The sequence below is a fragment of the Tenebrio molitor genome, chromosome 5 (assembly GCF_963966145.1).
Source record: "Tenebrio molitor chromosome 5, icTenMoli1.1, whole genome shotgun sequence".
In the NCBI taxonomy this organism is placed as follows: Eukaryota; Metazoa; Arthropoda; class Insecta; order Coleoptera; family Tenebrionidae; genus Tenebrio; species Tenebrio molitor.
The window spans coordinates 2,136,762-2,150,814 of NC_091050.1; the positions used below are offsets into that span (position 1 = coordinate 2,136,762).

The 14,053-nt window shown below is 38.2% G+C and overlaps 1 protein-coding gene across 1 annotated transcript in view; it reads left to right on the top strand.

The window, feature by feature from the left end:
* The first annotated feature begins 507 nt into the window (after positions 1–507).
* Positions 508–14,053, top strand: part of LOC138130661 (protein big brother-like) — a 31,849-nt gene continuing 18,303 nt past the window's right edge. Inside the window, exons 1-2 of the mRNA XM_069047267.1 lie at positions 508–775; positions 10,278–10,466. Of these exons, the coding sequence (XP_068903368.1) occupies positions 599–775; positions 10,278–10,466 (366 nt within the window). The 5' untranslated portion in view covers positions 508–598. The remainder of the gene's footprint in view (positions 776–10,277; positions 10,467–14,053) is intronic.

Genomic DNA, 14,053 nt, shown 5'->3' on the forward strand with positions numbered 1-14,053 from the left:
TCGGAGCAGCCTGTAGATAAATGACATTTCTCAGCGTCCGAACTGACATCACCGATCCTAATCTTCCAGTTTCTCTCAGTGATGAAATTTTTTAGATCAGGTAAGCTTCCCGTCCGTCTTCTCGGAAGACCTCCCGTTCGGCATTTCCCTAATTGTCCCTCCTCATAAGATCGTGCCAATAAAGTTTATAGCGGGCCTTGTAAACTTGACCCTCAACTCCAATAAAACCGAAATTTGACAATGGCAAAGGTAGCGAGCATCGCATCATAAAAAATTGCCGACATAATACAACGAAATCGCTTTGAGAAGCATAAAGCAGATGTATGCAAACAATGAGATTATGAGATAAATCTCGTAAAGCAGCCTACTTTACTTTCATAGGCTCACCGTCCCTATTCGCTTTAGTAGCCGCCAGCCTACGGTAATTTCCCGAGAGGGGCACGGCGCGGCCGCCATTGGCCGCCTCCGCCGGGCCCCGCCCCTTGCAGCCCCTTCGCCGGAGCCAACTCACCGGCGGCTCAGTACCGCTTGGAAGTTCCGAAAGTGAGTTTGTACCGGAGCGCGTCCAGTTCTCACGCCAGACTCGGTATCAAGCGAGATGCACTCGATGAACGACCCCACGTCCGCCCTCGCCGGGATGCTGCCCTTCGAGTCCATCGGCCTGTACGAGCAGCCCAAGCCGAGGTTCATCTTCAAGATGCCCCGGGTGGTGCCGGACCAGAAGAGCAAATTCGAGTCGGACGAGCTGTTCAGGAGGCTGAGCAGGGAGAGTGAGGTCAGTGGATTTTTGGCGCGTTTTCGGATTCCCGGGGACCATTTTTGAACGGAAAAAGCCAAGGCTGGTGCGCCGGCAAAAAGCGACCTTTCGCCGACAATGCTGAAAAAATCGTTTTGTTTGTTGTGGAGTACAGTTAGTTGCGTAAGAAACGAGACCTTCGGGTGCAGCCGATAATCCGCACGAATCTCACTCGAGCGGATATTTTGCCGATGAAAGGGACAAGCGCGCAGGAGAACGGACAAAAAGTCGAGTCGATAAGTAAAAGTTTTTTTGAGGCTTGGATTTCGTCACATTACCATTAGCCTAAAGATTACGTAAACGTTTTCTCCGGCTCTGGACGATTTCCTAATTTTGGAATTTTACCGCGTTTTTATTGTTGCCAATTTTGTAATAAAACGAGGAAAATGCAAATGTGCAAATCAAATTTATGAATAAGCGCGAACTGGTTTTTTCCTTTTATATTTTCTTCAATTTTTGATAGATCTAAGCCACGATTTATTTAAAGTAATTTATCAATGGATTTTATTTGTTGGTTAATTCGTTTAGATCTAAATTTAAAACGCTTTTTTTAATTGTTTATTAAGCATTTTTTTAGTGCTTGATAATAGTTATTTATGCAACAAGTTAGTAAAGTAATACTTTTTTTTTACGAGAAGGAAAATTTGCCGCACGAATGCAACGAGTGCATAAATCCGCCGAGTAAAAAAAAATACTTTACTAACGAGTTGCATACAAAAATTTTTTGGCGTCCGTAAGTTTAGATATCTAACAATTTTTTCGACACACACAATTTTCTCCTGTGTGAACCCGTAGACGTTTAAAACGCTCGTTTTACTCGCGTTTTAAATTGGCCCACTCATGCCAAAAAAATCCCAATTTACATAGGAACTCGTTAAAAAAACTACTAATTATGAATGAAAAATTTTATAATTGCCTTAAAAAATGACACGCTACAGCACTTTTTTAACGCAAAATGCGTGCAAAAATGAACCACTATGGCACTTTTTTTAAGGCTTCTTGACCGATTCAAAAATCACATATTTTATGAACGCAAACGAATGAAAAAACTTCCACTTTTTTTGACGGACGTTAAAAAACTACTTTACCTTTACCTACTTTAAAAATATAACGGCCGTAACAAATTTGTTTTAATTTTTGTTTTAGTTATTTTTGCAGGATTTTTATCAAATTTCCAAAAAAGAAATAATAGTAACTTCGGAAAACTCTTAAACTGTCAAAATGAAATTTTGAATAAAATTTGTGCTTTGTTGTAAAATTTTCCCACTCACGTCAAAACTAATGTTTATTAAATTTAACAGTTGGAAAGTGGAAGCCAAAAAAAGACAAACTGATGTTTTCGCATTCAGATTCAGAAAAATATTAAAAATCGCTTTCCACAATGTCTGAATCTTTAAATTATTTGTTTCATATAAAAATTTGCTATGGCCTTCTCTGGCAATAATAAAACCATTCTAGTTCGTTTTGATAATCTTCAACTTTCTGTTTTAACAAAATATGATTTTTGCAAAAATTTTTACTTTGCAAATTTGAACATGAGAATACATACATAATTTGAGACATCTTGGATACTGATTTGATAAAATGGAAATAACTAGTGAATTAACCAACCTGACTAATATATGTATAACTTTGTCTTTGACAGTCAAGATATTCTTTGAATTTTCATAGTAGGTATTGCAGTAAAAATAGTTTCTTCTTCAAACGTCAGTATAATAATAAAATACGACATTATACTGCAGGATTGATAATGCTAAAGTGTTACTACTACTACTACTACTACTACTTCATTGCCGTGGCATCTGACGAGCGGCAGATAAAATTATTATCTCCGTTGACGAGCGGCAGATAAAGTACCTAAACTAACTGTCATTTGAAATTCTTTTCTGAATGTGACAAATTGAAAGGTGAAGTATATAAATAAGATTTAATCAAGAATGTTATATGTACAGTGGGGAGCACGGAATTTCGCACACCAATTTGTATGTCATTAAAAAAAACTATCTAGTCTAAGCTTTATGGTCATTATAATCAGTCATTGTTTATGTGATCATGACTGATGTTTCACCTAAACTGTCACGAAACTGCCGCCAGTATCTCATTTTAATAAAATTATGTTAGTGAAATGTCCAATGTGTGCGAAATTCCGTGCTCGCCACTGTACATACATAATTACAAAACATACTTTTAAAATCTATCCAAATTAAAACTAATGATAGTTTTAAGATATTTGAATAATTATTTTTTAAGAAATTCTAGTTTTCTAGTAGATACATATGTATTTAAAAAAAAAATTAAAAAGGAAAATTCCTTCAATAAAAGCATTTTGACTTTTTACTCACTTTCTAACTTTTTACGATCCATAAAGATATATTTTTGACATAATAAGAGATATTGTAACTAATACCTGTTCACGTTGGAAAAAACAGCTGTGGTGCAAATGACTGACCTGTTACCATGACAACTCATATGAAAGTTAATGCCAAATGCGTGCGATTTGCACCACTAATGTTCATTCCAACGTGAACAGGTATTATTTCGTTATTTTTTTCTAATTTTTTTGTTTATTTAATATGAAACTTTATATTTTCACTATTTTATGTTTCTTCAGTGATTATATTTTCTTCTGGATTAAGTAAATATAGATATAGCTACCGTCCCTTCAAATAAATTCGGAATTAGAGTTGGCTTTGGTTTTATTATGAAGTTGGTAACATGGAATTTTTAAAAGCACAGCAGTGACCTGGACAGCACAATACACGTGTTTCAACATCTATTACCAACCGTTAATAGACAAAATATAAAATCATAAATCTTGCTCTTTTTCATTTAATAAAGTCACTACTTATTATTATTGTATTTTTTTCCATTTATATTTTAACCTTTTCTTTTCCACATCACAGCTTTTATTGTCGATTGGTCATAGATTTAATTTGGTCATTATTATTTAGTTTTGACATGAAATGAAATAAAAACAAAAGATTTTAAAATTTAGGGTGAAAAAGAATCAAGAAGAAATAAAAATATAGGTACATTTTTGAACGGAATAGATTTGCAAAAATCAAGTTGGTGGCACTTTCATCGTCTATGTATGCGGATATGTGGCTGATTTAAAGTATCTAAACGAGCGTTCAAAAAATACACCATGTTGTACGTACTGGGAAAACCACAAAAACTTCTTAAATAAACAGTTTTTGCAAAATTTGCAAAACAAATAATTTACGCCACTGTTTGTTCACTAAATAAGTGACATTTGACATTTATGATTTGACAGCTGATTAAGCTACGCCGTACGTCAAGAGGAACAAATGCAAGCATCATCAGACCACAGGAAAATGAAAAACAGAAGTCACTGTCTCTTAAATTAATTGTCATCACTTCATCAGTCATCAGTCACCGTCAATACTGTCATTTTGTATTTTACAATAACAGTAAGGCTGTCAATTTTACGATTTTGACAAGATTATTTATACTTTACCTTTACACCACAAAAATTCATGATTCAATCCTAATTTGTAGTTCTATAATAACAGGTATTTACAGAAAAATAGCATGAATTAAGCTGAGACTCTCTAAGTTTTGTTTTTCACAGGTAGCTTTGATGACATTTTTTTTAATCACATGGTACAATTGAGTTCTCGTCCGGTTTTTACGACAGTCAGTGATAATCCAGTGAGCCGTTTTCATTTTTTAATAATATGTAATTAAGAAACCTTTTCGCAAAAAAAAATAGAATTAGTAAATACGTTGTGTCCATTTATTAAAAAATTTGCCGAATTGACTCGTAGACTGTCTGCATTGTCTGCACAGGTGTGTCTACCACACCAGTCCATCCAGAGCTTTCTACAGTTCTTTTCATAAAAATTCTCACCAATGGGACTGCCTCGACTTAACATCTTTATTTTCATACTTCGTTCGTATTGTATCGACTGTTGTGTTAAGAACTGCGCACCACCTGCACAATCAAACGCAACTCGTGTTGTTTGTGTGACAGGTCCGAGTATGTACCTACTTTTTAACTTCACCCTGTATATACTTAGAATTTTTTTTCTTTGACCGAAGCCACTATCATTTCAGATTTTGGAATGAGGTCGCGCTAACAGCCTTGAATTTTTTTTGTCCGACCCCGAATCATCACCAGCCGCCTCCGATTCCACGATTCTCGGTAAAAATCACGTCGAAACCGAGCCGCGAATTCGCGGAAGAACCGCACGCTAAGTGCACGTTGCGCTGCTATATTTTTATCTGATCGGGCAAGAGGGGCAACTGGACGGGGCTCGGCCCCATCCGGCCGATTGACATGTCAATTCCAGTCGTCCCTCGTCTGCAAGCCGGCCATCACCATCAGGCGAAGCAGCGGCCCCACCTCCGCGACCTTGTGCCAGTGACACGAAGAGCGATTCCGGGGAAGCGAAAAACCGGGGCCCGTGACTCAGTAATAAGAGCGGCACCGGACGTGGAACGAATTCTTCGGCACTTCGTTGTTGTTGTTGTCGGCAACGGCAACGTACGCAACGCGCGAACAAGTGGCCGACGTAAGTGCCGCAATGACGCACCAGAGATCCAGGAATTCCGCGCCTCGGGGGGCACACATGTTAATGTGCGTTTACGTAATGCTGAAGTGTCACTGGTGGGATTAACGCGGTGATGCTTCCGAGAAGGAAGGAATTTATGCGGAAAGACCTGCCGGGAAATTACGCGCGGGGGCGCGGGACGCCGGAGTTTCGGGAAAATGAACCCTTGGAGGGTAGCGCGACGCCAGCTGGCGCTAAAGTTGCCCCGCGTTTGACTCTTCAAGATGATAATAACAATAATCACAATCGTAGCACTAATAACAATGATGATAAGAATGCCGGTTAACTGTCGGGCACTGGTAGCCCAAATTATATTGATAATAACAGTGATGATTAGTAACAATAATAAAACAGGCACTGATGAAAGAAAGGCCCATGCATTTTCTCCCTTTCCCAATTACTGTTTCGAAGATCTATTAATTAAAGTTATTCACTAAATAAACAGCGGCAAAGTGTCTAAATTTCCATTTTTTACTTTATACGGTTGGCAGTTTCGAACATTGTCCAGATCTTATTTGACGTTTTTGCACTTTGACACTTTTGACAGATTTTCCCCAAATCACAACACAATTTTGTAAAATTTAGACCAAAGAGTGGACGGACAACAATGGCTCTAGATGTAGACCTAAACGGGTATCCAGAGAAGAATACAATTTAACTGTCAGAGCTGTCAATTTAAAAAAGTCAAGTATAAATCATAAAAGATTTAGATTAAAATATGTAGATTAAATTGAAAAAATTGCAGTTTGGTGAAAAATCAATTTCAAATATTTTTGGAGGGTTTGGTAAAACCTTATCAAAAGTAACCAAAACAAACATTTTTTCATTCTGTAAAAATATTTACCTGCTACCTATACTCCCCATTTTTGACCTGAGTAACTCAAAGGGATTTTATTTTTGTTATGTTGGATTGCTACAAAATTCAGATTCTTTTCTTTTTAGGACGTTTATTTTATGTTGGTCACAATATATTTTTTTGACAGAACTTCTTTTGAATATCAACAAAAAAAAAAAGATAAAACAGGAAAAAACAAAAGTTTTGCTGAATGCCGATCTGATAATATGACAAACTGCAAAATAGCTACAGCTTCATAAACAAATTGATTGGTGAAATAAAAAAAAAAAAACTTTCCTGTTTGTCAGCCGAGTCAAATTGAAAAATATTTTGTCAAGTTAAAAAAATATTGTTACATTTGTTTCCATTTCCATATCGGTTTGCTGGACATTATTTAAATTTCGTACTGTACCACAAGACTACTGTTAGTGCGGTTTTTTTGTTGGTTTAATTCATAACTTGGGTCAATATTTCTTTGGATTTTGGACACAATTCTCAGTGTATTTCCCAGAACCGAGTGATAATCAACATAACCATATTTACTCTGGTTTGGGTCATTTACCCGTTTTAACTTCGTCAAGAGAAAAGAAAACATGTGCAGTTGTGGTTGCTCCTCTCGTAAAATCCCGTGGAAAAAAAATATGATGATGTAATAATGTACGTAGGTAATGCGAAGAGTTACGTTGGGAACGACTGTTTTGTGTCGATGCCCATTTCACACCAAGCGCGTTCGATATGATTTAAATCCGGAATCGGTGTTGGTCAACTCCCAGTAGGTATCAACTTGATAAAAAAAAATCAGTCAGAAAGTCGTCCTGCATCAAAAACCGCCAAGACATTTCCAATCAGCAAACGATTTCAATTATTTTAACTAAAAATAAAATTTAATTTGTCGTCACAATTGAAATTTGACTTGGATTGTTTCTTTGGGCTAAAGAAAAACTAAAAATTCAAGTTTATAAGGCGGGAGTTATTAGATTGTTTGTTTAACTTTCTTTTTTAATAAAAAATGAGACCCAGGAATTTTTTTTTTGACTGAAGAAACTAAAAATTTTACAAAACATTTTTAAGAAGTGTGATATGTATGTATGTATGTATTATATCTATCAAAAAATAATTATGCATTTAATGGAATCAACCGTGACATGCTTTGTGAAAATTTCATTTAACAAAAATACCTAGTTAAATTTCAAATTGTTTCTACTTACGTCATATTTGCAGAAGCAGAACAGACAACGACTGTCACATGATTATTGGCTTGTGGCGGTCTTCAAGGTTTGGAGTTCCCCAACGTTTTATTCTTGGACCTTACTTGTTTTCATATTGCAAATTAATTCATGCGTGGTTTCATATGTACCAATTGGGTATTGTTTCTTTTCCCAAAATTACGACACCAAAAATCCAGAATGACTAAATGATTCATTTTATTGTTAAGCCTTTCAGCTTTAAAATTCTCTTAACGATAGTACTTTATTAGAAAAAAAAAAGTAAAGACCTTTGTAAACAGTGTATTCAGGAAAAATCTGCACTGTCAAAGCTGTGATTATAAATCTGTTGGCAGAAAAAAAGAAATGCCTAGAAAAAGTTTCATTTTTTTGGGTTGGCTCAACCTCCCGCCAAAATTTGACATTGAACTGAGTTTATTTATAAAAAATAAAATAATTATGTACAAAAAGGTTCTAGCTACCATATCATACTTTTTGAGTGAAATAATAAAATGAGAATAATAAACACGATGAACTACGACCAAAACGACTGTCCAACAGTTTTCTTTCATAACCCCACTTTTTTCTGACACTTGCAGACACACTAAAAACAAAAGTCGGCGACGTTGTCGGTTGTATTTTCGACGTAGAATGCACTGCTGGTGGATTTTTCATTTTGAAACAAATTATAGATTGGTTCACGACCTGCTAGATAGTCAGAGTGTCTATAGCGGCCTGGGCGTAGACCGAAAAATCCTATGTTCTCATGATTCTGACGTTTAGGGTTGATTTCGGGGGTTGCTGTTAGCAACTAACTGTCATGCTATCACATCGTCATGTGCATCGTGACAATTTTGACATGCAGTCCACACACATGTATCTGCATGATGCATGCAGTCATGCGTAGTTGTCCAGTGATAAATGATACATTACTTTAATTGTAATTACAGTTTGGATATTCTAAATCGGAAAAGCAAAATGTTGCGCACTGGTTCGGTTGTGCGGGAGGGACAAAGTTTCGGCGCCGCGTTTTTTGAAAATATCTCGGTCAGTGGCGAGTGCAAATTCATAGAATAATAATTTGCCCAAAATGATATTATATTCAAAATTGTACAAAACGTAAAATATCCTTTCCACTCATTTCCACCAAGAATGGCACGGATTAATTAAGCAAATATAGGTAATTGTTTTGTTGTGGACCCATCTTTATCTGAAATGACCCGCTTAGGAAATAATGTAGGCACTGCAAATCCAAGAATGAGATTATAATTTTAATATTAATCTAGAAATAGGTTTACAACATTACAACTAACGGAATTTGTTGGTGCTGCATTTACCGCAATATCAGTTCTAATATGATAAAAAAGCCAGTTCTTAAACACTAACAGCAAAATGCTAAAAACCAGAAACACCACACAGAACTAGCATCAACAAAATTAATAAAATTGTTGTTATTAAAGCTAATTTTAAACTGCGACACTCTTTGAGTCTTTGACACTGCATTTTGACAACTTCACTGAATTCATTACATTTTTTTATGAGGTTATGATTATTTAGTGACATTCCCCCCTAAAGTGGCGCCGTGGAGATCACAGGCACTAAAGCTTCGCCCAGGCAGATGTATAGCGAAATATGTCAATCATCAAGACGGCGGTGGATTGGTTAATTCACCAGTTCTTTTTATGTTACCCGGTTGGTATCCGTCATTTTTCAAATTACTCATTTGTTTAAATTTGACGTCAAATAAATTGCAAATGAAATCGTGTCTTGTTGAGATGGAAAGTTCAAGATTTTTAAAACGAACGAGAGAAAAGGGCAATAGCAAATTATCAGGTGGAACATGAAAAGGTATAGAAATTGTAAGAAATTACAAATTTGTGCTGAAGCAGTTCTATTTCTTAGTTGTTTCATTTTAAAAGTGAGACATAACCTTAATTTGTTTTGTTACGGTTGGCTTCAAAAAAACGGGAACTGTCAGAAAAAGTTTTGGCAGATTTTATTAAATTTTTATAGTTTGAAACGGCCTTTTAGAATTTAGGTTAAAAAACTGCACTTATCTGTCAGAAATAATATTGTCAAACAGACACAAATTCACATAAATTGACAAATTAAATTTTCAGTTTTTTTTGAAGCCAAGTGTATTAGATTTGATGTAAGTATACTCCAAAGAGAAAATTTTACAACCGTGTATATTCCAAACAAACATTTTATTTAAACCTTCATTTTGACAGTTCAAAAGTCTTTCACTTCTTTTAGGCAATTTTATGAATGAAAAGTTTCCTGTGTGGCTCTGATTTGTCACATTCTGAAATTCTGTTACTATCTGAAAGTAGTCAGCAGTCAGCACTGGGCAATGTCACGTGTCAAACCAATGAAGCTTTTTCAGCGGCGTATGCAAACCACAGTGCTGAATTTCAATTTTGTTTAATTTTGAGTTTTGTTTGGTCCTACCAAAAATATGATCTTCTGCAAGTTATGTTTGTCTACTATTCAGTTATCACTTCCATTTTTTAATTAGCGCTTGCGGACTAATTGGCAGTTACTACATCTAAGAATTCAGTCAAATGGATCACGATTATAAGAACTACACGAATCGTTTTTTTTATAGGTGCGTAGAGAGTAAAACAGAAACAGATTTTTAAAATACAAGAGATAAATGAGAAAAAATTGAGTGAGTGTCGGCTGGGAGCAATAAATTATTTTGTGTATTTATCTTGTCCGCACGGTTATTTTGTTTCTTTTTTCTGAATTTTTTTTGCACAAGCTTGTTTACAATATTTCTTGGGTCGACGAGTGTTTACTTTGCAAACATGTTTGAGGCGAAGTAGCTCGAGGCCCCAAATCTCATCAAACTTGTCATATTCCAGGTGCGCTACACCGGCTACCGGGACCGACCCCAGGAGGAGCGCCAGGTCCGCTTCCAAAACGCGTGCCGCGAGGGCCACACCGAGATCGCGTTCGCCGCCACCGGCACCAACCTCCAGCTGGTCTTCACCCCGCCGACCACCGGCTACATGCCCGACAAAGAGTGCGACTTCGAGAAGGAGCCCGGCAAGGTGAGCCCGAGCCCCACCCGGCCCTGTCCCGCTTCGAAAATGGCGTCTTCCGACGCCGCCTCTCCCGACCAATCCCGACCGCCGTCTATATTGATCGCCGCGACGCCATGCCAAGCGTCGGATACAGCTCGCCCAAAAGTTTCGCCCCTTCTCCGTCGCGTTTCGCGTGCCCCTACGAAACCGTATCTCGCGTTGATTCGGGTGAGACGCGCGACGCTAATTGGGGCCCATCCTTTACACGGTCGATCGATTCGAAAACTGCCGGGATAATTAAGCGAACACAAAAGACGCGTGCTAGCCAAGGAAGAAAGGACCTCTTCCATATGCCGTTGGCGTGGTGGTCGGCACGCAACAACTTGTGCAGGCCCGCTCGTAAAAACGACGGTTCTCGATGAGTTTTTGAGCGTTTGTAAATTCGAAATGTCACGCTCGACGCATTGTCACGAAATTAACGAGAGCACAATGGGGCGGCGAAAGCTGGGCCAGAGCTGGGAGTCCCCCATAGGTCTGCTCGCGGACCTCTCTTGTACGATGCATAATCGCCGAATGCAGAATCACCTATAAAGAATTTTATGACGTTCTGGCATCGGATGAGCTTCTTGCATTTTTTTACGTTGATCTTTGCTTAACCTTGCGCGGGGGGCATATTGCTGTTCTCCTCTTCTTATCGTTGAAAACGTACAGCGTCATCCGTCACGATGGAGGTTTTGCCCAAACTCCAACAAACAAGGTCCTTATGGCAAACCATTTTCTTCGTTTCCATTTCGAAAATAAGATTCTGTCATGAATAATTTGCATTCTCGAGTGAAAACCATTTTTCGAATAAACGTCAAAATTGACAAGTGACAGCTTATTAAGTTGCGCTACACGTTTCGAGAAATTTTGTTTTCCACAGCCGCCCCTTGTCTCTTTTTTTGTTGTAGTAGGCAGTCACGCTAGATATACAGTATGTCGCGCTTAAAACATGAAGACAGCTCTACATACTCTAATGGAGTAAATAATATGAACATTATTTTACTCGCACTCAGTCTCAATCTTTATAATAAATTTTACCATTACTTGATAATAATTGTAACGATAAATTTATCTGGCCTGAATGCCGTGCCACCGAGTGTGTTGCGAATCGTGCTAATAGTGATGACGATAATAATAAATCTGAAATTTTTCAATTTCTGTTGTTGATGTGCAGCCCAGGGTGTCTCGACGGTCCGAACCCCTTCCGTGCGATCGTTTTCTCGGTGATGCATTTTTTAATGCACCGGGGGTGAGTTATTAACATCGACCCTTCCTTCGCCCCCCGAGCATTTCGATCTGTGACAAATTACTCAGATATTAAACTAGCATCCCTCTTGTAGAACCGATGTTCAACCAGGTGATGCGTCCCGACAATCGCCCCGGCAAGGGTTTGTTTAATAAACTACCCCCCAGCAACCGGACGATGACAAATGATTTGGCGTCACGACACGACGCCAACTCTCGGATAAATCAAAACGACGCCTTCCAATTAGACCCACCGGAAAACAAAACACCTATTATGCAATTAAGGGAAAGACAAAAGGGAGTGTTGGGGTACACCCACAATGGACGCGTGCTAGTTAGCGCGACGGACGTCGTCTGGGTGCATTTTCACGTCAATTAGGGCCCTTTTGTGCCCTTTGTGGATTTTTACGCGGGGAGAAAGAGTTGAGATAAGGGACACGCGACCGGTGGACAGTTTTTTGATATCGGAAGGCGACCCGTCGTGAGAAAGCGACGGCACAAAAGGAGAATTCGAAAAATACGAGTAGTTTTAACAGGGCGCGCCTCGAGTGTCAGCTTTGGGACCGTTCTTGTTCGGCGGGAAAGCGCCAGAGCTTTCGGCCCATTGTGATGGCGTTTTTGTGCTTTTCGTTCCGGAAGCGGGCCCAGCTTTTTCGGGTTTCCGTGAGGGTCCAGGTCGAAGCCCGTCAAGTGTTGTTCGATCATCTCGTCACGGATACACCTCCGGAGAGTTGTTGAAAACAGATCTACATTGTGAACGGGCCGTAGTATAATGTTGCGTATCGAATGGTCGAGGCGATGAGGTGGAAAGTAATCGAATCGACGGCCGGCTTCGGCCTGTTACACCCGGTATAATTTCGGACCACCCGTACATTATCTATTCATATTATGTATCGATATTCGGATGCAACAAGACGTGAAATGCGCATTCGCACGTACCGGCAAACGAGGACGGGGGCGCCTTTTTTACCCACATCCAGAAAAACAACGACGGCCATTCGATAGCTGGACGAATTACGGACCGGGAAACGGAAAACCGCTGAAAATAGATATGAAAGGTGCGACAGACCGCAGATACTGGATGTGGTTTGATAGCGAAAATATTTTTATTGGGTCGGGAAACAAAGCACCCAATTTGTCCTCTTTTACTAGCTTGGAACAAAGTTGTAAAAATAGGTTTTTTATTCCTTCATCTATGCCGATAAATAATTTTTCTAATCCCCAAAATTATTTTTCATACTTTCTTCATGGCGAAATCGCTCCAGTTACTTTTCTAACCTGACCTAACCTAACCGTTTACAATCGCACCTTTAATCTATTCTCACTATTAGCACAACAATGGTAAGATAGCGTACATCAAAGCTGCTTAGCGAACAATATCGGGTGTTCATTTAAATTTATCCTCAAAGTAGGCTTTGAAGAGTCGATTGTGAACACACCACGCATAACAGATCACCGGTCAGTTGTTTAAATCTAACCTCACTTTTTGCGTTGTTTGTGTTTTTACTCTGCAGACAGTTTGTTTCATGACAGGAAATCTATATCAAACTGATAAATAATCGACAAGTACGTTTACATTTAACTGCGGTTTTGTGATTTTTTATTAAACTTGATAGTCGAAAAGCAGTTTCATTGTTGTTAATAAACAAATAACATTTTATCAAAGACCCACCAACATACATCAAAAGTCCACGTGGCAACGCTGTCGAAAGACATGCGTCAATTTAGCAAAATAAACAATCGTTTCAGTTGTACCAACTTGTAGTAGGTATACATAGTGTGGTTACTATAAATCTGTTTCAAAATCAAAAATTCGCCACCTGTTGAATTATGTTGGCAGAAAAAAGAAATCCTTAGAAGAGGTTTACTTTTTTTGGGTTGGCTGAACCTCCCGCCAAAATTTGACATTGAACTGTTGAGTTTATTTACGTAACACAAAATAATTATTATGTACAAAAAGGTGGTAGCTACCATATCATACTTTTTGAGTGAAATAATAAAATGAGAATAAAAACATGATGAACTACGACCAAAACGACTGTCCAACAGTTTTCTTTCATAACCCCACTTTTTTCTGACACTTGCAGACACACTAAAAACAAAAGTTGGCGACGTTGTCGGTTGTATTTTCGAGGTAGAATGCAGTATTGGTGGATTTTTGATTTTGAAAGAGATTATATAAAGGTTTTTTTTTTAATTTGGTGTTGAAGAGTCGATTGTGAATAAACCACTCGTCTTAAAAACAAAGATTTTTCAAACTGCATACTAAAAACATGCAGAATTGTAATCCGGTGGTGCGTTCACAATTGACTTTTCAACGCCAACTT